Raw genomic sequence first — 23,552 nt, forward strand, 5'->3', positions numbered from 1 at the left:
CTTTGGTTTTAAATATAAATGCATGTTTGGTTTGCCACCTCTGATCAAGCACCAAAATGAAAAGGAGGAGGAATAAGTGGGCAGTTAAAGTATTTTTCCACATGACCAGCCTCACCCCTGAGTCAGACTGGTACACACCTGGCGATCCCATTAGTCATTTTAAAATGCTGAATGACAGCTTGACCTGCACTGGCCCGGTTCCCGTTCCATTTGACACTTCGGTAAACTGCCTTAAAGCACGGACTCCGTTCACTTTGGTCCAATTAAGAGTCAGCGCACTAAATTCAAAGAACAAAATATGACAAGATGAAATAAAGACCTCGTTTCTTAATATCCTTTAACAGGAAGTGGGCGTGCTGGTGTGAATGGAGTGGCGAGTTTGCTCCAAAAATCACACTTACATGTCTGGCTCGCTCAACAAAGCTCTTTGGCATATGTGCGGCTTGCGCGTCGGCTTCCTCGCCACAGTCTGCGTCCGTGTGCGCAGGTATAAACTACATATGCGGCCGAATACGCTTGCATTCTAATCGTATTGAGGCAAATGAGGTCAGCGGGTCAGACTTGAGGTTGGTGGAGCACCATTCCCCCCCTCATCACTACTGCTGCAATCTTGCCCTTAAGCAAGACATTTAAACCCAAGACTTTGACATTTTGGCTGGCGCTTTGCAGATACATGTCTAAAAAGACAGGATGACGTGCTGCAGTGTGAGATATTGCTGAAGAGAACGTTCTGTGTAGGATCGTCTGCATGCCTGCCTGAATCTGAAATAAATGCAAAGACAGCTCTGTATGTAAGATAAGCAAATACATGACATGGATGTGAAAGTTCACTTGATCGAGATCATGTGAGGGTAACTTTTGGGACACCGGTGTTTGCTTTCAAGGATTTTTTTTATCTTCCAAAACGTATAACATGATTTTACTCTTACACCTCATAACAATTTTACATATACAGTAACCCCCCCCAAAAAAAAAATCTGAATTCCAGTATACATCAGGACACTAGGATAGACACTATTTAATTGGCAGATTAAATTTGAAATGAAAAGGAGCAAACCGTGTGTTTCACCTGCTGCTTCATTAATTCGCTCTTTTTTGTTTTTAACGTAATCTGCTAATAAAATAGCGCCAATCCCGGCGTCCGGGATCTGGTGTGATCTGGAACATTGATTTTTTTATTGGTTCTGCTGTGGTCTTCACCTGCACCAGCTTGCACCCAGGAGAGAAGCACTGCTGTGCACAGAATATCTTCAGTATCTTTAAACATATTACATGTGTTTCACTGAAGATAATGATGCGTAATAATTTGCATAAAAAAAGATGGGAATATCCTAAATTTTGCATGCATCATGTTATATATTTTCTCATGACATATTTCAAATTTTTGGGATTTCGATGAGAACATGCTGCTTAAATAATTAGCATCCCTTATTGGCCTTCTCGCAGCAGGAAACCTTTCACTTTCCCTCCCTGCATCACTTCCCTCTCCATCATCTTGCTCTTATTCCTTATATACATGTAAAACTTATCTGCGCACACCACTTCTACACTTCCACCAAACGCTCACCAGCCAAACTAAACTTTCTTTGAATTCACTTAAACAGTTTGCTTTCACCCACTTCCTGGCCAGCGTTGCTGTAAATAAGACAGAAACTGGAGGGAGGAGCGACATCCTGAAGCTTCTTCTGTGTCCACACATACCTGTCTAATCCCCAACACCGCCCTGCAGTCTGCAGCTCGAACACTTCACCAGCCAGTTTCTGGAAAGTTCAATTTATGAGTGAGAGTGCTTTAAGGTTACAGAGTTCTTTTGAGAAGCAGAGCGATGTTTGGTGAGAGACTGATGTTTGCACCAAGTTTGTTCAGCGTTTGTGATTTATGGGAGGGGGATATGGAACTGTAACAACACGCAAACACAGAGAAAGACCTGTGCGCTCAAGAGTCCTTGAAAATACATTACATTTCCCATGTCTAAGGATGATTCAGCCCACCATGTACAGTATGCTGACTAATCCCGAAGGAGTCCTCTCAATGACCGGAACAGAGAAAAATTCTAGATCCTTCTGTCTTGTTTTGCTCTCTGGGCTCCAAGGAGCTGCAAGAAGATGGCGTGCAATATCAGAGAGCAGCAAAACTCATCTTCTCATCATTCTCATTCCCTGAGATCATGACAGCACTGACTAGTATTTGAGATGTCACTGCAGAGATATATGTGTGGTGTGTGTGTGTGAATAGAGACAAAGAGCCAAACAGAGGCTCCGTGGCTGCAAACCCTGGCAGGGTCCAGGCATTTTAACCAGAAATGGAGAGAGCTGCAGCTATAAAAAGATTCCAAAACTGACTGCTGATCACAGTTAATTCAGTCATTCAGCCCGGTTTTAGCCCCACGCTGGTGTTTGCCTGACCTGAGAGCAGCCAGGGTGGCCTCCAGCGATGAAACTGTCCACCTTTCCAAACTAAAAAGAATTTCATCATGTTGCAGTCCTTCCAGCTCAGCTCGCTCATACGTCTGGTGGAAATCGCCGCTGCAGTCAGGTGTGATTGTGCATTCACACAAGGGGACGCACACACCTTTGCAACACGGACGAATCTTTCAAACGGAGGCTTTTTGACAAAGCAGCTGCATAGCTGGGAGGTAGTATCAGTGTGCATGCGTGTGAGGGAGAACACACGGCGGGGAGCGGGCTGTCGATCCTGGTCTGAAGGCCTGCACCTTTCAGTTACTGCAGCCATATGTTGAGTGACACCCTCAAACGCCGACCTCCCCGCCGGCCCTAACAAAACAGGGTCTGTTCCCTCTACAGTGCGTCCGACTGTGAGAAACACACACACCTAAACGCACGCTCGCACAAAATCAACCTACTATTCTCTTTCCCATACACACTCACACTCACTTACCCCACCAGGAATCCTCACCTTCATCTTGGCACAGTGCAGCCAAAAGTAACACAACTCAGCTTAAGGTAAATAAATCAGCTAATCACTGACTGCTTATAAGAGGCTGGTAGCCTGCCCATCACACACACACATGCAGTACTGGACGCTTATTAATGCTGAATATCCTCTTTATTTTCTCATTAATTCCAGTTGGTGGGGCAAGGAGTTTCCTCCATGCAGTATGTGGGATTTCAGTTCCCGACTCGCCCTGCGAGCTGTTCTGTTCATCGATCTGTGACAGCGAGACGGGGAAAGCAGAATGAAGACGGAGAGAGACAGAGATGGAGAGAGACAGGGCGTCTGTAATTGACAGGGGTGAAGGTGACGGGGAGAGAAGCTGTGGAAAATAAAGCTGGCTGCAAAAATAGCTTCCCTCCAAACTTTCCTGCAAAGCTCCAGCACAGGCCATTTTGCCACCAAGTCACGATTAGAATATTTTGCACAGGAAGCTCTCCACCTTCCCTCCTTTCTCACAGATTCCTCTGTTCTCTGCGAGACCACTTCAGAATGAGGGCAACCTCAGTGTTGTTTTCAGAATGTTTCCGAATCCACCACGAAAAGTTTCCTCAAACTGGAAAAGAAGTTACCTGAAATGTCTCACTTCGTTCCTGAAATCCCACTTATCAATTACTTGAACAGTCACGTCTTTCAACTTCTGATTCGGGAACAAAGCTCTTTCTCTTTGCCCCAGCAGCATAATGAGCAGAGACGATTACTCATCCAGATCCCAGCGGAGGTGCTACAGTGTGTCTGTGTCACTGTTACATAAGAAAGCCCCCTCCTGAAGTTGCCAGAGTATAGAGGAGTCGGGGTTTGACAAGGCCCGGGCCCTCGGGGTCTCTGTGCAAAGCTGCAGTGAAGATCACATCACGGACGTGGGACCAGACACTCATTCGTCTTCTTAGAGGGGGGGTTCTGGCCCTCATGGTCCACCTGTGTTTCAGTCCTGGTGAATCATGCTGGTGCAAATAATGTATGTGTCTCTGTCTGCTGGGGTTATGAAATGCAAGCGTGTTTGCTGGTGTGTTTATCTGCACTAATAGCAGACACATCTGCTTCATCTTGCATGACACGGGGTCTGAGACTAGAGCTGATAACTTAAGCTTCTCTCTCTCTCTCTCTCTCTCTCTGTGTGTGTGTGTGTGTGTGTGTGTGTGTGTGTGTGTGTGTGTGTGCACTTCTGGGAAGCAGAGTGGTCCTTAGTGAGAAAGTGGGTGTAGGAGGCATTACAGCGGACTGTGGTGCATTAGCTCTGTGCAGTCACTCTAACATAAAATGAACTTCGACTGCTACGATTTCTAAATCAAATTAGGCTGCAAAGTTTCATCAGAGTGAATATTGCTCCTGTGTGTGTGTGTGTAGTACTAGTGTGTGTAGTTCTGCTCCTGCAATCAAGTTGTATTTTAGAAGAAGGTGCATATTAATGCTCTCCGCGATTAAAAAAAAAAGCTGCAACACTGGCTGCACAACATTTTTGGGCTATTTTTTCACGTCCTGCAAAGTGTCCAAACCAAATCAAACTGAAGCCTTGACAATATTGTGCAGCTGCAGTGTGCGGGAGTGTGCGCGCTCATGCGTGCGCGTGCGTGTGAGCTTGTGTGTCGACAGGAAACCAATCTGACCCACGGGATTAGCGGCTGACTTGGTGAGTGGCTCTCATTCTGCTCCAGATGTTTATCACGTCATAAAGGCTTCAAGCCCTGTGTGAGAAATAGGTAGGAACACAACCCCCTTTCAACACACACACACACCAGCTGTAGCCCAAGTTGTAGCGATGACTGACATGTTGATAAGAAATCACCGCAACCGCAAACTTGCTTTCTCGACTGCTACATCTCGTCCCGGAGTCCGTCGGCCAGGACAGCCGCGCAGATGTGGCCACACACGGGGCTCATCGGACTCATCCACGTTTCTCTTGGTGTCAGTCAGCGTGGACAGAAACACACCAGCGCCGAGTCACATCTAAGCGAAAACACGCGCGTTCCCCTCAGGACACCACATTTCACGCTGGAAACCTCGCTCTTCGGTGGGAAAACAGATGGCCAGCCCCATCTTCGAACAAACAGCTCCGCGTGCCTTTCGCCGCGTCGGTTACAGAAACATCGAGGCACACCGCGCTTGGCTGACTCGAGGCACCAGCATGAATTCAGCCTCTGGAACAGCATCGCGCCTTGTTCCGCCGGTGCCAGTCGTGCGTAATGAGCGCTGGAGCGCACCAGCTGGCTGTGCGAGAAGAGGTGTCAGTCATCATCCGCGTACAGTCTTAACAGTTGCTAACTTCTTGTTACCATAATAGCTCCAGATCGTGCTCCGACAAGTCACAACTGATATTGAAACGGCGCACAGCTGAGCGCATTCCTCAGGTTTTGGTATGAATAATTAGAATTTTTAACTTGGGGGAAACTTTGAGACCGGAGGGGTATAATATTCTAGAACATGTCAGCATCCACACTCTCGCTTAAACGCGTCAGTCTGCGGTAACTTCCCATGCAGCCACTTTGATGGTTTAAAGATGAATGAACAGAGGGCATCAAGATAACCCCTATGCGGCGAATGGGGACGAGGGGAGCTGTGGCCTCCGCCGGATTTCACGAAACAGACGTTTGGTGAGCGAGAGGTGGGAGCCTCGTTAATTCTCTCTCCATTTTGGATACACTGTCCCGAAATTGTCCTCGTCTAATCAAATCAGGGCGTCTAGACACGCCGCGCAACTTTTATTCAGAGGAATCTCTTTGATGATGACGCGCTTCAGCCAGCAGAGGAGGAAAAGAAAAAAGAAAAGTTCTTACCGAGATACTGTCGGATGTCCAGCAGGATTTTAGGGGGTCCTCCGTTCAGCTGGTAAAAAAGGGAGCCGAAACAGAAGAAGAACAGCGTAGCCATGCAGAAACCATAACCTCGCAGGGAAAATCGCAGCGGTATCGCAGAGAGTAAGCTGTACTTTCTGTTGTTTCGCTCTCTGATGTGGTTGGGAGTCTGGTTGTTGCTGTGAAGGGGACTGCTGCTGAAATTCTTCATCATCTACTCCTCACGAAGCGCCGTGGAAAGTCACCCATCCGCATGTGGAAAGTGAAACTTGTCGCTTTGAGATCATTTGAGGCGGACAGGCCAGTTATTTTGGAGACGCGCAGGCACCCAGCTCTCCTCCACAGCCGCAGCCACGGGGTTGTTTTTTGCGCACAGCGTTTCGCTTCTGCTCGGTCCCTCTCGTTTGCGCTCGTTGGCCGACTGTTCCTTCCTTCCGTCCTTCCAGCCGAGTTAAGGGTCCATCCTTCTGCTGCTGAGTCTTTTGGGTGTCAGATTACTGAACGTGGAAAGGGAAAAAACTTCCACCTCATACAAGATCTGGTTTGGATCGCAGTGCGAAAAACAGCGTCGCCCAGCGTCCAGGCAGAGAAAGGAGAGGGAATTCACTGAAGCGACTTTGATTTCTCACAGCCTTGACAGAGACTGACAGGAGGTCTGTGGAAGGAGTTTCAAGCCGGCTGTGAATGTACAATTTTCATTTCAGCTGGCATGAGAGCGCGGTAGCTTTATCATTTACCAACACTTTGACATTTTGATGATAATCAGAATCAGAATATAGGAATACTTTATTGATCCCCCAGGGGAATTGGGTCAGTTGTAATAAATATAGAAAGGAAATAAAAAAAGTCTGAGAGAATGTAAAAAATCGGTAAGAAATAAGCTCCAATATAAAACAATATAAACCAATCTATGAATTATGTAATTGTGAATATGGATACTGTGTAATATGCGTAATAATTAGTAGACGTCTATATAGAAATATAACTGTTGTGCAACATTCTGCATCAAGTAATAAGAATAGAATACTGGAATACTACTACTTCTAATACAAATATTAATATTTAGAATGACATATCGTAGTATATATAATAATAGCGTATAGTAATAAATTGTGATATACAGGAATAATAAAAAATAATGGTTGCAGTACTAGTAAATAAAATATGCATAAAAACTAACATACACTGAGTTATTGTACATGTTGATGACATTATTGTAAGCGTGAGGTCATAATGTAGCTTTATCATAGTGTATTAATGATTTTGAGAGATCACGTGACATTAAAATGGCAACTTTCATCCTTAACAGGAACATCACAGTGACCTATTCCCTGTATTTATCAAGCTATTATTCCTAAACCGGAGCTGTGCCAACACCACTTTGAGATTGAGGGCGCAGATGTTTGATGCATGTTGAAAGGAGGCTTGTGCGCTTGTGAGGATCTCTTCGCTTGTGTGCATGCTTTAAACTTTCTCCTTCCCCCTCAGGCCACCTGCGAGGAACTCCGCCATATATATCTTTCCGCAGCGGGGTCAGAACCCACCATTAGACTACACCTGCACTTAGGAGGCGACAGCGGTCATTCGACGCAGTAACTACCTCACTGAGAGGCTGATGCACTTTCACTGGCAACAGCTGCTGTAGTCGAGGGAGCAGCGGCGGCTGTGAAAAACATTTTGGCTTAAAAGAGGTAATAAGGAGGAGCACAATACTTCTGCTGAGGGTCTGCTGGCTTGGCTTTTCCACAGGTAAATTAATTGTAAATAGTGAAGTCCTGCATTTTGCAAAGCCCGGCACAGTAAGCGAGAAAGCATTATAGGCCCTGCCAGCACAATCTCCCGTGCAGCACAGGTGTTTATTACACAGCACTACAGTATGGAGGTCCGTATGCTCACTGCTGTAAATCAGGTTCAGTCTTATCTGAACTGTGGGATTTAAATCCAATCATTTCCAGCGGTATGGCACCTTTTCTTTGGACCATGGGAGAAAAACTGTAGCGTGCACATGGACAGGACAAATGTTTCAAATGTTATAAGCCCATTCAGGTGTGTTGCAGATTTTAGCTGTGAAATCAGTGCCTCACTCAGCGCCCCAGGTTATATCAGGTCTACAGTATTTGTTAGGATATATCCTATGGCTTGAAATTCAACTGAGGTTTCTCTGCTGTTAGGACAATGTCATGCAGATCCAGCAAACAGCAAGCTTTTGTGAACATCGGCCAGGTCTTGAATGAGGAAATAATATTGGACGATAGCCAGAGACAAAATGAAGAGAGAGAAATGAACCTCATTTTTTGTGCAAGAACATTGCACACTTGAACAAGGCCCACTGCGTCAGTTTCAAAGGGCAGCCACTTAAGACTGAGAAGGACTCCTAATTGAGTTTGCCCTTCTGTAGTAGTAGGAGCACATAGCTGCATTTGCCTTCCAACGCGTAAGTAAACTTTGGGAGTCAGACTTCATGTGCTCCTTTTAGAGGAGCTGCCTCAGTGACTTCTGACCTCCCCGGAGGCAAATGAGCAGCAAGGATCAATAAAGGGATCACACCCATCGCAGTTTATTGCTGAGGAATCCATCCTGTCCTGTGATTATGGGCTTTGTAATGCTTTGTGATGATAAAGTATGCTGTGATTCTGTCATTTAAAAAAAAGGAAACATCAAAATTGATTGCTGGATTCATTGCAGGAATACTGAAATAAAATATTTCGTGAAACAGGGTGACCCCCTCCAGCAGAAATGGAGGCAATTCTGGCTATAGATTGGTTACAGCCATGCATAAACGCTGCAGAGGAAAGTGGTTCAGAATAATGAGAGGAAACCTGAGGCGGAAGGTCTTCATTTGCAATAAGGTCTCATCTTTTCCTCCTGAGATATTTTAAATTGGACGAGCAATTGTATCTGTGGAAGACAGAGCTGTGAAGTGGAAAGCTAACTGCTCCATTCGGCTGTGTGACAGAAAATTCTTATTTTATTAGCGCTGCAAGCGACTAGCAAACACAGACACAATGAACAGGCTTTTACTTCTTATTCTTGATGAAGGAAATGCTTGCCCGGTTGTGTCTGCATGTGTTTCCACTCAGGATGCAAAACACCGGCTGAGATAGAAGGAAAATCTTCTCAGATGCCGTCTTTTGGGACAAAGCTTTACCAGACGGAGGGTCCACGGTCTGAGCACCTATTTGGGGCTTCTTGACCTGAATAAGACTGTAAAACCTCTGCATGGTTTCACTGACAGCAGCTGCGCTGCAACAAGAGCCAGACAGACGGTCGAACTCTGCCGTCTCGGTCCTGCGCAGATGTGTACAGTTTTCTAAATGAGGCATTACGAGCCAGATGCAGCAAGACAGTGTTTTTAGGCTCCTTAGTTTCAGAGCTCCAACCGCCAACTGAACCTTTGAGAGTACAGCAGGTACAGGAGTCGTTATTCAGAGGTACTGTGGTGAAGACATCCCCCATGAGGCCGCAGAGTTCTCTTCCAGTTTCCCTTTTGACCAAACCCCAGAAAATTAATATCGGCTTTTCTTTTGTCATCTAAGAATAAAATAACAACATGTTTGGACAGACAGGTTTTAATCAAATGAAGTTGGGAGTTGTTATTCCTTTTGTTGGCCATCCACATTTTTCAATTTTAATTTCAAAATGTCATTAAGGAAGTTATCAACGGGCCAATGTGCAATGTCACAGTTAACCACACTGATGAAAAGAGCCAGTAGGCTGTGCCCACATCTTTCCATGACTGTGTGTGTGTGTGTGTGTGTGTGTGTGTGTGTGTGTGTGTAGGTGCATAGCGACAATCAGAAGGCCGGCGTATGGCAAGAAACATTTTTTTTTATTATATTTCAGAATGACAAATAGCTATGGACATTACTTTTTGTTGTTTCAATACACAAGCAAATCTGTATGGACAATCATTAGGTAGATGAAAACCAAATAAAATAATTTGTACACATATTTTACAATACATACTGTAGTTCCTCACTGGCTAAAGCAATATGCATTATGCAGGAAGGTATTGCTATTCATATAGTACAGCTAATTACAGTTGATATGAAAAAAAAAGCAAAAATAAGTTATTTAAATATCAATTACATATACAGAATGTGCAACTTCTGCTAAGCATTATATATATGTAATTAAGAATTTATTTTTGTAAGACTGCAAGAACAGACTGGAAAACTGGAAGTGAAGAACTGGAAAGATGTTAACCCGTGAATGGTTATTAAAATTGGCATTGGGAACTCAATACTAAAATAAAATACCAGCATAACCCACTGAAACCCTTTACAATACCTGACAACAAGTGTCCGTTTGCGGACCTGTGAACAAAATGTCGCCAATTCCGCCTAGAAAACAGCTAGATTTACCCTCTAAAGTGCATTTACAGTGTCAGTATTTTCATTCTTTACAAAACACTCCACGGGTCTTTGACTTTTTTTTAGTAATGACCCGCATTCTCGCTTTCTCAGAGCACCACTTTGATTGAAGAGGAAAAGAAGGCATCAAACTTGTATGAAATGCCCACTGCAAAAAAAAAACAAAAAACAACAACAATACTTTGTCAAATTTTTCAATAGGAAATCCATGGAATATGTTCAGTTCTGAGTGTGAATGATAGAACTTCACTGTTAGAAATAAGAGGAAACAAAAAAAAAAAAACACAGATGAGGAATATCTGTTCGCTCCATTTCATGCAGAGCGTGCAAGAGAAATGAGTTTCTGGCTGTTCTCAGTTCAGTTTTTGGCCCGACATTTTTGTAACAGGCTGACCCGACACAGTGTTTCCCTGATTTGCAAGACTGTTTCATGTCATAGTGTAGAACGCTGACCTCGAAAGGCAGCTTTTCACCTGATATAATTACTGTTCTTACCATCTATCCTCAGTGTGTTTGGCTAAAGTCTAATAAAGATTTTCAGACCAGCATTGATTATAGCTACAGTATAATGTGTTTAAAAAGGCCCAAACAGCTAATTATCCAGCTATAAATCAGATTCTTAAACACTGTAACCAAAGCGTAGACAGTCCAATAAATTCCAGATATGACAGCCCAGATGTCAGCTGTGTCTTTGGAACATATTTATTCTCTCCGCCCTCTCCGGTCCCGCGGCCCTCTGCATGGAACATGCACAGCGAATGCGCCGGGATGTTAAATGTGGAACGGCGTCTGCGCCGTGCCTGCGGTTTCGTGGTTTATCATCTGGGCCCAGCGGGTTATAGGAACCACAGTCCGTCAGAGGCACGTTTCTCGGCCGTCCGACGAGTTCAGGAAACGTTCATGAAATCGTATTTGTCAGACACATTCAGAGCAAAAAAAAAAAAAAGGTTTGCACCTTTAGCACAGTTCAGCCTTACTCACGGTGTAGTCAACACGACACACGTGATCTGTCTGGCGAAGATATTAATTCATAATGGTAAGGCAACTCAATATGTGCTTGGATACACGGGGAATGTTTCGTCGCTGCGAAAGCTGATTGTGATAGCTGGGATAAAACAGGGCTTTCTGGAAAGGCGCCCTTTCAGGGCGTGCATCCGAGGATGTGCAGTGAGACAACACATACAGTATAGTATGAAATACAAAGGTGTGATGGCAGCTTGTTTCAGCTTAGCAATGACTGAGAGCTGGCCTCCAAACAAGGCCGCAACATTCAAAAGGCAAACACAAATCTTAAACATATAACTCATTTTAAAATTCAGATATGCGTTATGCTATAATACAGAAACATGATACAAAATAAGCCATCTCAGAACCACCAGTTGCTCATAGTCGGTTTGGTGTGTGTATTTAGTTGAATAAAAGTCCCAATATTAAGTGAACTCTGCCGTCGTCGTTATGAGACCGTTAGTGGGAACGAAACGCTGAATGAGAAGTAAATCACTTTGGCTGAGCTCCTTCCTTAAAAAGACCCTCAGATAACGTCGCCTCGCTGCACAAAAAAAGATGAAAATGAAGCACTTATGAAATATGCAAGGAGTAAACCGTCTTTTCTGGATTTAAAAAAACATCCGTCCTACAAAAGAGTGTGCAATCTTCCTTCAAGGCAGATCCGAGTCTTTATTTTAAGACTTTGGGGGCGTCTTCAGAGCGGAGGCCACCCCACAGAGAGACTCTACAGTCTGTCTTTTTTTTTTTTTTTTTTTAAAGGCAGTTGATATCTTGGCTGTTCGGAGAAACTCTTCAATGCCGTAAACATTTGAGAAAAGACAAGAGTGATGAAGAGGGAAGAATCAGAGAGCAGGGTGGCTCACTATGAGTCCCAGGAAGTACTGTAGTGCCGTGGTCACCCGGGTGATCGTCCGGTCCGGTGTTAAAATGAGATGGTGCTGACCAGTGAGTAAATACCTGTTATTTTCTACGACTCCACCAACAGGGTTAGGACTGCACCTCTCTGTGTGCGCTCACCAGTCGGGCCTCGCTGACCAGCCGCCGGGCGTGCCGTTCATCCCGCACGCCGGCCTCCAGCGCGCTGCTCTCTGTTAGCGAGGCCACGCGGCTCAGGGTGTCGACCCCCGCCGCCGCCAGAGACGTGGTGTACATGGGCAGGCCGATGGAGGTGAGCCAATCAGACACCGTGCTGATGTTACCCGGGGGCAGCGGCTTCCGGCACATCTCTGTCAAACCTCCAGAAGGAATCTGAGTGACACAGTGGGGTGAAGAGGCGTTAGTTACAGGAGCTGCTCTGATGACGTGACTTCAGTGAATCTGCAAAGGGATTTGTTTCGCACGCTTTGGCAATGAACACCAGAGTTTTTTTTGGCAAATCATGTAGAAATATGGGAAAAAGATAGACTCTTTAAGTCTTAAGTCACTTTTAGGCTGCTTATAATAACACATTGACTGCCTTTTAAAAGTATATCCTCACATTTACCAAGCTTATTAGATATTTAAACAAAATTCAAGCACTTTCAAGGCCAAACCAAACATATCCAGGCTCTCTAAGCCTGTATCATCAGATCTAAATTGTTGCAATAAATGCAATTGCGTAAAATAAAGTTTACAGAATTCCTTTTTACTCACGACAATAAAAGTATACGGTCACATTGCTTATTACACCAGCTGTTCATATTAACTCTGATTTGTGCGCCTTCCAAATATTTAATGTTTGCTGACGCCAGGAGACGACAAACAAACATGACGCAGAGATTGGCGCATCTAAATATGAGAGGACTTTTGCTCACCATGAGTGACCGTGGAGCTGAAACACCAGATCATGCTGCAAAGCGAGCTTTTTGAGAGGAGTACATTCAAATTCGAGCCTATCCCCTGACCTTGAGAACGTAGCTGTTAAATGTATTCCAAACTTTCAAGACTCTGCACAAACCCCGAAGCACAATAACCGCCGCTCCTCAATGACGGCGCCAGCCTTGGGTGCAGAGAAATTACAGTCGCAGCTCGCCTATTTTCCAGCCTGCATTGTTGCTTTCCAGGAAAGCCTCACTAAGTGTTTATATAGCTCTATAACTCCAAAAACTGCTCCACCATCATCTCCACTGATATGAAGTTCTTAAGGAAATCCATGCTGCTGTTGCCTTACAGCCATGCGGTGCTGCTTGCGGAGCTCTCGGACTCGGAGCTGGTCCATGGTGGAGGCCACTTCCTTGACGGGCTGCTCCAGGTCCTCGGCGTAGCGCTGCACCAGCGGCTGGGGGATGCCACACCGCCCATGCTGCAGGGGAGAAGGGGAGAAAGAGAGACGTTAGCTGGACGTGACGGCACCGAGAGAGGAGTCCGCTTTGACTTATTACCGTCATTAAGAAAATCGAGATCTGGTTGATCGTGAATGAATGAAGCAGACTAATGCCGTCAAATTACTTGCATAAGAACATCTCCTGGCAAGGTAATGAGCACAATTATAAAGGGAGTCAGACAGATATGAAGACAAACGCACTAGAAAATAGACACTATAATTAAACTCAAGCAGAAACTCAGGTCAGTGTAATTTGCTCTGGCTCCAACACAGTGCATCACTAATACCGTAATCCCTGTTTTCACTGAAAGCACACGCTTGATCATGTTTTGTGGGCCTGTTTGCACATTTCTCATCTTGTTTCGCGCTAATAAAAGGGAAACAGATTAGGAGGAGAGAAGGGGAAAGACAGGACGCCGAGCTGTGCTCAGAATTTGATGAGCGGCGGCACAAAAAAGCAGCGCTGAACTTTTTCAGCGCTGTTTTCTTGTGCTCTCCCCTCTTTGTGTAGACACCTGGAGCCGCGGCCGGCTTCCAGCGAGGCCCGAGGTTTTGGTTGGCCGAGCTGGACCGGAGGTGGTTTGAGGATGAAAGGGTGGGCGGACGGAGGGAAGGATCTCTACGGAGAAAGGGATGGAGAGGAGGTCACACAGGCCTCCCCCTCGCACCGCCTGGATTAAACAGGGCCTTCAGGCACCCAGCAACGAGCTTCAAGACGTACAATAATTGGATTTCATCCTCTCTTATCGTGCCTGAGGCTGGAGATTTTTTTAAAAATTTGATAACATCTGTGCCGATGAGATCAAACTACAACAAAATATTCCAAAGTTTTTGCTGCATCACTGTTTAATGTTGCCTTGAGCAGCCTTACAGCCCCAGTCTGTTGATTTCCGAATGTCTACCAGCAAATATCTTATAAAAGAGTGCATTTGTTTGCAGCTTTTAATATTTCACTGTTTATGCTCGGGCAGGCACAAATCCTACATGTTGCTACTTCAGCAGCAGTGTGCCTCTCATGTCTCTGCCAATCTACTTGTGACTAACAGGAATCCAGCAGCGCAGCGCTGTGGTCTAACGCACTGTTTCTCACCTCATCCCTTCGTGCCTCTGTGTGTTTGTGTGTGTGTATTTTTTTTCCTGCCAGCGTCGGGGGCTCCGCCATCTTAAAAGGGGGCCCAGCCTGGGGTCTGGCGAGTGGAAGAGGGTTTTATAACCCCGTCTGCCTTCAGTAAGATTCAGCCCATAAACTTAACAGTCTGAACCGCATCATAGTGAGACTCAGCCCACAGTCTTTCCCTCAGCTCCAGGCAGCGCGTTTATTATTGCGCGTGCGCACACACACGCGCGCACACACACCCCCGCTCGCAAAAAGAAACACACAAACTTTAGACTCTATTAGGCTCTATTTTTAACCTAAATGAGCTCCAATGCAAGCTGCTGATGTTGTTGGCCTGAGCACAGAGTAATTTGGATCCAAGCTGCAGTCAAATTATGACTGAGTTAAGTTAGGCATGTTACGATGCTAAACTAAAAGAGCCTGACGCCAGACGAGTACAGCCCGAGGTGTCTTGGAGCCCCATTTTCACATTAACCATAGAAATATGACTTCATGTGGATTTGTTATATGTGGGCTAAGATGCGGTTTTTAATGGAATTCCTCATCTCATCTTTATACCTGAGTGTGTGTGCGTTTACTTCAATTATCAGCACAAAAACGTGCAGACGTGTGCAGAAAAAGTTTGTTACTGAGGAGTTTGGAAGCTGACATACTGCCAGCATCATATCAACTGAATACAAATGGTGCATCTGTGTGCTTATCGATCTGCAATAAAACTTCAAGTCATGCCAAATGTAGTCTGCGATCTAATCGTTTTCTTGTCTCGTGTTCAGATCGGCGACACTTTGCTAACCTTGTCCGAGTAGGGCTCCTCTGTGAGGTCGATGCCCTCCGCTTCCAGTCGCTGTTCCAGGAGGGTGAGCAGGTCTGGACTCATCTTGGCGTGGGAAACCTTCCTCGCGACAGCCACCTTGCCCCCCAGGTCTGAGAGCCACGGGGGCTGCACTGCTGGCGGAGTGCCCGGCTCCTCGCCCATGGACGAGGCGGACGAGGTGGCGCAGGGGCTGGTGGGGGTGCTCGGGGTCTTGGCGGGCAGAGCGGGGGCACCGGGGCTGCGGATTATAGGGCTGCTGGGGTGAGAGCGGTTGAGGGAGTGGGTCGGGGAGGGAGTGGGAGATGGTGAGGAGGGTAGAGAGAGAGGGGGGTGGCGTAGGCCGTTGGCTAGTCTTTCCCTAGACTTCTTGGCGGGAACGGGAGGGGGGACAGGAGGCTTTTTGGGGTGAGTCCGGATGACCCTCTCCCCGCTTCCATTAGACTCCGGGGGACTTGGAGTAGGACTGGAGAGGGGCTCTGGAGGGTTGGGGGCTTGGGTCGTACGGCAAGGTGGGCGGAGAGGCAGCTGGGAGGGCACGGGCGGTCTGTCGGCCCTCCCTTTCGGGCTCACTGTTGGAGTCCCATTCTGAGCCGGGGAACCCTCATCTCTACAGACCTTTGTGGGGCTACTGTTGCCTGACTTGGGTCCTCCCTTGGTGAGTTCAAGCTCCACTCCCAGATCCTTCTTCTCAAAGTTCTGCTCCCAGTGCAGATCTCCCAGAGAGTGGGAGCGTTTCCAGGGTCCAGTGGGCTGCGGGTGGCCGTCCAGGTCCTCGCAGCTGCGGCTGGCCGGGATGGGGGACTGTCTTTGGGCTTTGCGCAGCCCCAGGAGGTTGAAGCCCTTCAGGGAGGGTTTGGTGAAGAAGCTTTTTGGGAACCTTGTGCGCTGGTTCTTGCTGTTCTGCTGCAGAGCCTCTGTTGAGAGGGTCATGGGCAGGGTGGGGTAGTCCGGAGACTGGAGGCCCGCTGAAGAACGGCTAGAGCGGGAAGCTTTCCTGCTTTTGCCTGCAAGACGGAAACATGCATCCTCTCTTAGTAACGAGATACAGAAACTTTCACTCTAGTGTAATTAATTCCTAAAGAGTTTTGCCTGTTTTTACTCTTCAGCTTGCAACAACCAAGCTGCTATTAATATAAAAATCTGATCACAGAAATAAACTGCATGTCATACATTTTGGCTGCTTTTCATCCACATTGTTTCCCTTTATTTGTTTCTTTCTGTAGCGGCAGATTTTGGCAAAGACGGAGCAAATTGCGATGGCGAAGAAGAAGGGAGGAAACAATATCTATGACAGAGTGACATAAACACTCTGGATCATGCAGGTTTGCATTACTGAAAAACATGTTCACAACATCGAGTCTTCTTAAGAAGTCTGCCAGAGCCGAGACATTTGAAAAACATCCCTATCGCTCAGGGCTTATCTGCTAACCGCAGTCAAAATTAGACAAATGTTTATGAAGAAGGGAGGGGCGGAGTGCCACTGGGAAAAGATAAGCTCTTTGACTCATGACCAAACTGGCTGATTTGTTGTGGTCGCAGCAGCAATCCCAAATAAAGATATCTGGACGGGACAGCTCAGAAACATTGGAACAAAAGGCCGGAGCAACTTACCATCTATCGTCTGGCCGACAGAGCACAAAGAGGATGGATGAAATGGATGGGTGCCACTCAGCGTGGCTTGCCAAGGGGTTTAAATGGTCGGATGACAGAAATAAGCTCAATAGATGTCGTGAAATGTCTCAGCGGTTCCCAGAAATGTTAAGCATATTGGGATTTGATGTATGGCCAATTGGATAGAGGGTATCATAAGAAATTAAATGGCGGGACAGTTACAGGAGATACTCTATTTACTTTAATTACGATGTTAATTTTCAGAGATGGACTCAGAGCAGAATGAGGTCTGCTGACTGTCTTCATAAAACACTCTTAATAATTAAAAATTAAATACAAGCTGAGAATGTGTTATTAATAAAAGATGCATCACTGGATTGTATAGCCCCAAGTTAATCATTAAAAATCATCTTTTATACACTGAAATATAATAACTCTGTGCAGATTGTAATAAACTTACTAATATATTTAAATTAATACATATTAGACTGATTTAGGACACACAAAATATGGAGTTTTCAAATAAATAAAACATCCCATTAAACTTAAAGATGCTATCATTGATTTTTTTTTTTTTTTTTTTATTACTATTCTGACTGAACATCATCATTATGTGCCTTTTTCTTACGGACCAATACGTCACCATGCTATGAATGCATATGAAAATGATGGTATCCAGGATGAGGAGGAGGAAGAATTACAATGCCTAGCAACAGGAGAACTGATCAGACATGTGTGTTAAAGAAAGGTAGATTGATTAAAACAAGCGCACATTCAGGGCTCTACAGCAAATTTTTCCCCCAAAAAGGAGGACGTTTGAAATGACCTTCTGTTATTTCAATTTAAATTCAATTCTCTGGACTCGTACATATTCAGAAATAGCCACATATTCATGTTTTTATGAATTTGAAGCAGGCGAACTGCAGAACCCTGAAAGCCGCTGGAAGAAATGCAGAATGTTTACGAAATGTTATGCAGCTAGTTGAGCAGCGTTTAGTGGCGTGGCGGGGGGGAAAAAAAGGCCAAACGTAAAAATAAAGCAAGCAGCACCAGAGTCCTTTTCAAAGAAGTGGTTTTTATTCCACAACTTAAATCTCTGCAGTGGCGGATTCACGATTTACTGCGGAACCTGAATGACACACACGCACGCGCACACACTCACACTCACACACACACACACACACACACACACATAGAAGGGAAACCCAGTAGTTACACTGGAACCCAACAGTTATACAGAGAAGACATGGTTTGACAAAGCAGTGATTTATGAGTTATGGAGGTGTTAAAAAGAATGTTCTGCATGGAAGAAAGAAAGCGTACAGCCAGGACAGGAGGAAAGAGCAGTTTTAAAAAACAAAACAAAACAAAAGAATATCTCACAAATAAAACCTCAACTAACTCTCTTACAATCTACAGCACGACAACTGAAAAATATTTTCATCCACATCTTTTTCTTAGGCACACTCTGTACGGCTGCTTGTGCAACACGGCCGCTATAAACACAGCGAAAGTGACAAATTGAAATGGCATGAAGACAAAAGGTTTCAGCGGCAGCGGTGGTCCGCCTGTCACCTGATTAGTACATTTCTGAAAATCGGCCTATAGAATCACCACAGCAAAGAAACAGGCATTTGTTGATGAGCTACCCTGCAAGCTCTTCTTCTCTATAGAAAAAAAAACAGTTAAAAGAAGTACTCTCGCAACTCATTATCATCCTCCTGATGGCCTTCTACCAGCCACGCATCCGCGGATGGAAGAGCTGGGAATCTGAGTCCGTGACTGGGCAGTGAGTTTGCTCTCGTCAGAACAGTTCTGTGCTGTGCGGAGGATCTCTCCCTCCGCGCTCCCAACATTGTGGGGTGGACTAGGCTTAGTGGTCTCGGACCTGGCTCCCTCTCAGCTACAACTGGACTTTGGCACTGATGATACAGAATGCCTATAAGATGGAAAGAGCGGTGAAGTGGAGCGATAGGACAGTGAAAGTTAAGAGCGAATGAGTTGATAAGGGGTCCTTTCTATAGAGCACCCATGCTAGAGGGGTAGAGGAGTGAGGGCAGATATGGCAGCAGCAGGAGCTGTTTGACTGGCAGGCGCTGGTCCAGAGGAGTGAGATGAGTGAGACGTTGCAGAAGCATGGCAAGAGATGGAGCAGAGGTGGAAGCCCACAGGGAGAGGGGGGAAAGGCAAAGGAGTCGCTGTGGTGCTACAGCAGGGCTAGTCTCTAGACCAAGACTAGGTCTTTGCAAGGCTAATTCCCAGTGGGCCTTGGGTAACGGTGGTCTAGGCTACGCAAAGCTATCATTACCATTCTCCAGGTTCTCATTGCTCTCGTAGCACCCAGAGTCTCGTGGGGAGTCTCCCACCAGGCCCCGGCCCTCGGACAGCAGCTTCTCCTGGGAGCCCGACAGGCCGCTGCGCTCCGGATCACTGCTGCCTGAAGACACAAGGAAACCAGAATTAGCGTGCTGGGAGTGTTTTCCGTGATTTTTAAAATGGTTTTTGCATTGCATTTTGAAATGTATTTTAAAGTGCAGTACCACTTCCTGCGATTACTACCTAGGAATATATCACTTGCTCGCTTCTATCACATATATTTGTCACTATGAACTGAGTCGTATTGGATTTTTAAGATTAACTTGTTTACTCTTACCTTCCAATTTTTCCTTACCACGCAGCTGAACTGTATGCAACAAATGTTACGCAGCTAATCCAGTTACATCATTGTACAGTAACTGTAGTATTTTGAGGTTGCACAGTCGACTTACTGTCGTACTCCTGCAGCAGCTCTACAGCGGTGAGCAGCACGGCTCTGTGCTGAGGGTCTCTGATGTTCAGCTCATCCAGGTCCTCCTCTTCCAGCAGCTTGAACGTGTCCAGGTCCTCGTAGCCGTTGAACAGGAAAGTGGGCATGTGCTCCTGCGTGAGAGAAATGCCGCATCTGAGTTGAACATTTCTGTTAAGGTGCGAAGAATCGGGGTGCTTAGACTAGGACTACTGCCTCATGTGGAGTATGGTCCCAATCTCCCCTTCTGTTCCAGAGTGAGGGTGTTGAATAATGGCCAAAAAAGTGTTTCTGCAGAACATCATGATGTCACAGTGAAGCTGACCTTTGACCTTTTGGATATAAAACGACATTGTTCATCATTTTATTCTATTTGTGTCAAATCTTGCCACTAAAAAGCGTATGAATTCTTGATTCGTGGCCCAAAATGTGTTTCACATTGACCTTTGATCACCAAAATCTAATCAGTTCATCCTTGAGTCCAAGTGGACGTTCGTGCCAAATCTTCCCTTCGAGGCGTGCCTGAGATCTTGTTGTCACGGGAATGGGGCGCGCACGCAGACAAGCTGAAAACATGCGGTTAAAAATACACTGCGCTAAAGAAAAGCACACTTTGGGTGAGTTATGGAGCGGAGAGGAAAAACTTTGGGGTAAAGTGTAAAATGCATGAAGCACAAACACAGAGGTGGGGTGTGGAGAAAAGAGCAGGGTGCACACTTGTCATCTGCTCATGATTTCCCATCCACGTTGTGTATTTTTAACCCGCTGGTGAGCCAAATCTAAACTGCTATTTTGATTTTTTGATGGCATGTAATCACTTTAAGCTGTGGCTAATTCGGTTAGGGCTGCCTCGACTGTCAACGCGCTTTAATATGGCACAAACTGCGTCTCGTTGACAGGCACATAAAACTGAGTTGTTGCAACGTTAGCGACTCCGCCGCACCACCAATCGGGTCACGGTGCGCCATCCCGGCCTATTCTCGCCGTGACCGAAATGGCAGGCGGGACTTGAAAAGTGAAACGTGCCGTGGAGACAAGAATAACTGAAGGTGGGAACCCTTGCATCAAAGCGCTCTGCACCCACGGACGACAAAGCTTGTCACCCAAACCGCGGCGTTACCTGACAGGCTGCAGACATAGAAAAAAAAAAAGGCCTGTGTGAGTGTACAGTCAGCTGATGCCATCATTCACAACTCACAACTGCTCCCACTCCGAATGTTGCAGGGCTCTACATCACACACTTTGTTGGACGGATACATAGACTGCGTGTCACCAGCGAGGCCATCAATTACATCGCTGGAGTCCACGGCTGAGAGCTGCGTGTGTGTGTGTCTGTTCTATTTCTGCTGGTTGGTGCGGGACTAAACAAAAGGACCACCAACTAGCACAAACACAGGCAGCCGGGGCCTCTCACTCACGGCCTCTTTTTGTCTTTCCGGCCAAGACGAAAAAACTCACACGTGTTCCAGATCCGGGGATGATCTGGCTGAGATCTGGCCCAAAAGTGCGGAGATTTACATTTTACGGTCACAGGCAGGCACTGTTGATTTTGGCTTGCCAGTGGAACCAAATGTTATTTAGCGTTCAAACGCACACGACATTCTTCCTGCTTTGATCTATGACAGCGAAATTATAACTCATATCATATTTACGTTGCCTGTGGAGCTAGAAACCTGAAAAATCTGCACTGTAGAAAATAACTGAGCGGTAAAAGTGTTGCTTAACATTTACACACCACAACAAAAACAAACAAGTCAAATACTGTGTCATCTAAAAAAGATTTCTACAGTCCTTGAACGCAGCCTCAAAATCAGGCTGCGACACACTATCTGACCTTAAAACAAGTCTGAAAAGACTTTGAATAAGCGATGAAGCTGCAGAAAAGGAACCCAGACAAAGGCCCTTAATGCTCAATTATTTATGCTTTAATCCACCTTAAATGTATCTGCTGCTAATGAGAAGCAGAGGCCGGTTGTGTCGACACAAGGCGAACAACTGAATGCAAACGTTGCTTGACGCGATTGTTTATGCTGGATAAGAAAACTTCGGGACTGGAGCTGACTTTTTCCATCAGCAGCAGGACACAAACGACGCAAATAGTAATTATATTACCTGGTGAGAGAGCACACTCTGGCTGCAAACTGGAAAATGTTCTATATGTGTTTAGTCTGACTCGCCCACCGCAGGGATCTGGTGGTGACTAAGGGGACACGGGCGCTTCTGACACCCAGACTCCAGCTCTGGACGCCTGTGCCGTGAAATTAATAATCTGTAATCTGCGGCTCGGCCACGAGGCTGGCCAGAGATAAAACAGACACCGAGTCTTCTTCTCCATTCGCGGGGGCGAGGCCTTGCTGGCTGCCCGAGTGGGAGGAGATGATATCGAGCTCACAGCTCTGTGGAGGATTTGATGAGAGATGCGAGTCATTTGTCGGGGCGTGGTTGTGAGGGTGTGGGTGTTAATGTTTATGCGTCAGCGTCAGATCAAACATCTAAAGATTTGCCAGCCTGTAATTGCCTACGCTATATTTATCTCCGCTTGTCTGCAAATGTGTTTTGAAGATGTTTGGCTAAGGCAGCCTTTTCATTTGCTTCTCCTGTTTTGTTTTCTCCTGTTTGGGTGCCAGATGGGTGGGTTTCTCAGGTCGGACAATTCGCTCATTTCTGCAAAGTTTACACAGTGGGCAACATCGGCGCAGGTAAATCTGCTACTGGAGGCTTAACAGTTGACCTGATGCTGTAAATCCAACGTGTTTTATCCTGAATGCATGCAATGCAATAGCAAATCTGCCACTGCTAATCTACCTTGAGGTTGATGCGCTCCAGCAGCTCCTCCACTGATGTGGGCTTCGGTGGCCGGCCCTTCCTCCTCCTCCTCACGGGCCTTTTGGGCTTCTCCTCCTCTTCGCTCAGCACGTCCACATAGATGAACTTGAAGGTGCCCACTTTGTTGTTCAGCAGGCCCATCCACGTTCCCATGGGCGGCTTGCTGATGATGTCGATCACATCTCCGCGCTGGCAGAAATGGCGAGAATTCAGAGAGAACGAGCGAAATTTTAAATTCAAGCCCCCCGTTCTGGTCTAAAGCAACTCATTTATTTGATGTAGCAGTTTTTGCATATTGGAGGACTTAAACAGCTTGAATCTGTCACCATATTCATGAATTGTGATCATATCTGTTAATACACTGCACAATCATTAACAAGTCACACGGTGTGTCCTACCTTCAGCTTGAGGGAGTCAGTGTCGTAGGGGCTGGGCGTGAAGTCTGTATGGACCCGGGCGCGGCCGCAGAACGGCCCTCTGTAAGGCGGCTCTTCGTCGTCGCCGTCCTCTGACTTCACGCTCTCTCTGTTACTGGCTGACGAGTCCGTGGTGCTCACTGTCTGACCACCTGGACACACACACAGATTTATAGAGGCTATAAAATGCCTGTAAAGCCGGCACTGGTCACTTGTTACAAAGGTGTTTAAAAGCATTGATTAACTGGAGGTTTCCTTTACACTGTGCATCAGTGCAGTGAATCCTGACTCTGTATAATAGCTTGCATTTGCCCAGTAGCTGTACGAGGCTGGATGTGAACTCTGCATTGATTTTGTCTATTTTCTTCCAGTTTTGCATCTGCAGTGTGCTGAAAACTTTAACAGGGTGTTAAACACTCATATTACAGATCCTGGGAGAAGCTGAGTATCCGCTGCATGTTTCTCTCCATATCTGAGGGAAGGCTGCTGAAATCATCGCCGTGTGGGAATCTGAGAGGCAAGACTTCCTACCTAATCATTACCGTATGTTTGCCTG

At 46.0% G+C, this 23,552-nt stretch overlaps 2 protein-coding genes across 5 annotated transcripts in view; both read right to left on the reverse strand.

Moving 5' to 3' along the window:
* Window positions 1-6,195, reverse strand: part of usta (uronyl 2-sulfotransferase a) — a 50,751-nt gene extending 44,556 nt beyond the window's left edge. For both annotated transcript variants that reach the window (XM_041958897.1, XM_041958896.1), the window contains exon 1: window positions 5,727-6,195. In XM_041958897.1, coding sequence (XP_041814831.1) covers window positions 5,727-5,958 — 232 coding nt within the window. In that variant the 5' untranslated portion in view covers window positions 5,959-6,195. The remainder of the gene's footprint in view (window positions 1-5,726) is intronic.
* A 3,357-nt stretch (window positions 6,196-9,552) lies between these two features.
* sash1a (SAM and SH3 domain containing 1a) overlaps window positions 9,553-23,552 on the reverse strand; it is a 155,016-nt gene continuing 141,016 nt past the window's right edge. For all 3 annotated transcript variants that reach the window (XM_041958350.1, XM_041958348.1, XM_041958351.1), the window contains 7 exons: window positions 22,979-23,148; window positions 22,560-22,769; window positions 19,738-19,888; window positions 19,278-19,406; window positions 15,338-16,362; window positions 13,275-13,406; window positions 9,553-12,373 (listed from right to left, as the gene is read on the reverse strand). In XM_041958350.1, the coding sequence (XP_041814284.1) occupies window positions 12,113-12,373; window positions 13,275-13,406; window positions 15,338-16,362; window positions 19,278-19,406; window positions 19,738-19,888; window positions 22,560-22,769; window positions 22,979-23,148 (2,078 nt within the window). In that variant the 3' untranslated portion in view covers window positions 9,553-12,112. The remainder of the gene's footprint in view (window positions 12,374-13,274; window positions 13,407-15,337; window positions 16,363-19,277; window positions 19,407-19,737; window positions 19,889-22,559; window positions 22,770-22,978; window positions 23,149-23,552) is intronic.

The sequence above is a fragment of the Chelmon rostratus genome, chromosome 18 (genome assembly GCF_017976325.1).
Source record: "Chelmon rostratus isolate fCheRos1 chromosome 18, fCheRos1.pri, whole genome shotgun sequence".
In the NCBI taxonomy this organism is placed as follows: Eukaryota; Metazoa; Chordata; class Actinopteri; order Chaetodontiformes; family Chaetodontidae; genus Chelmon; species Chelmon rostratus.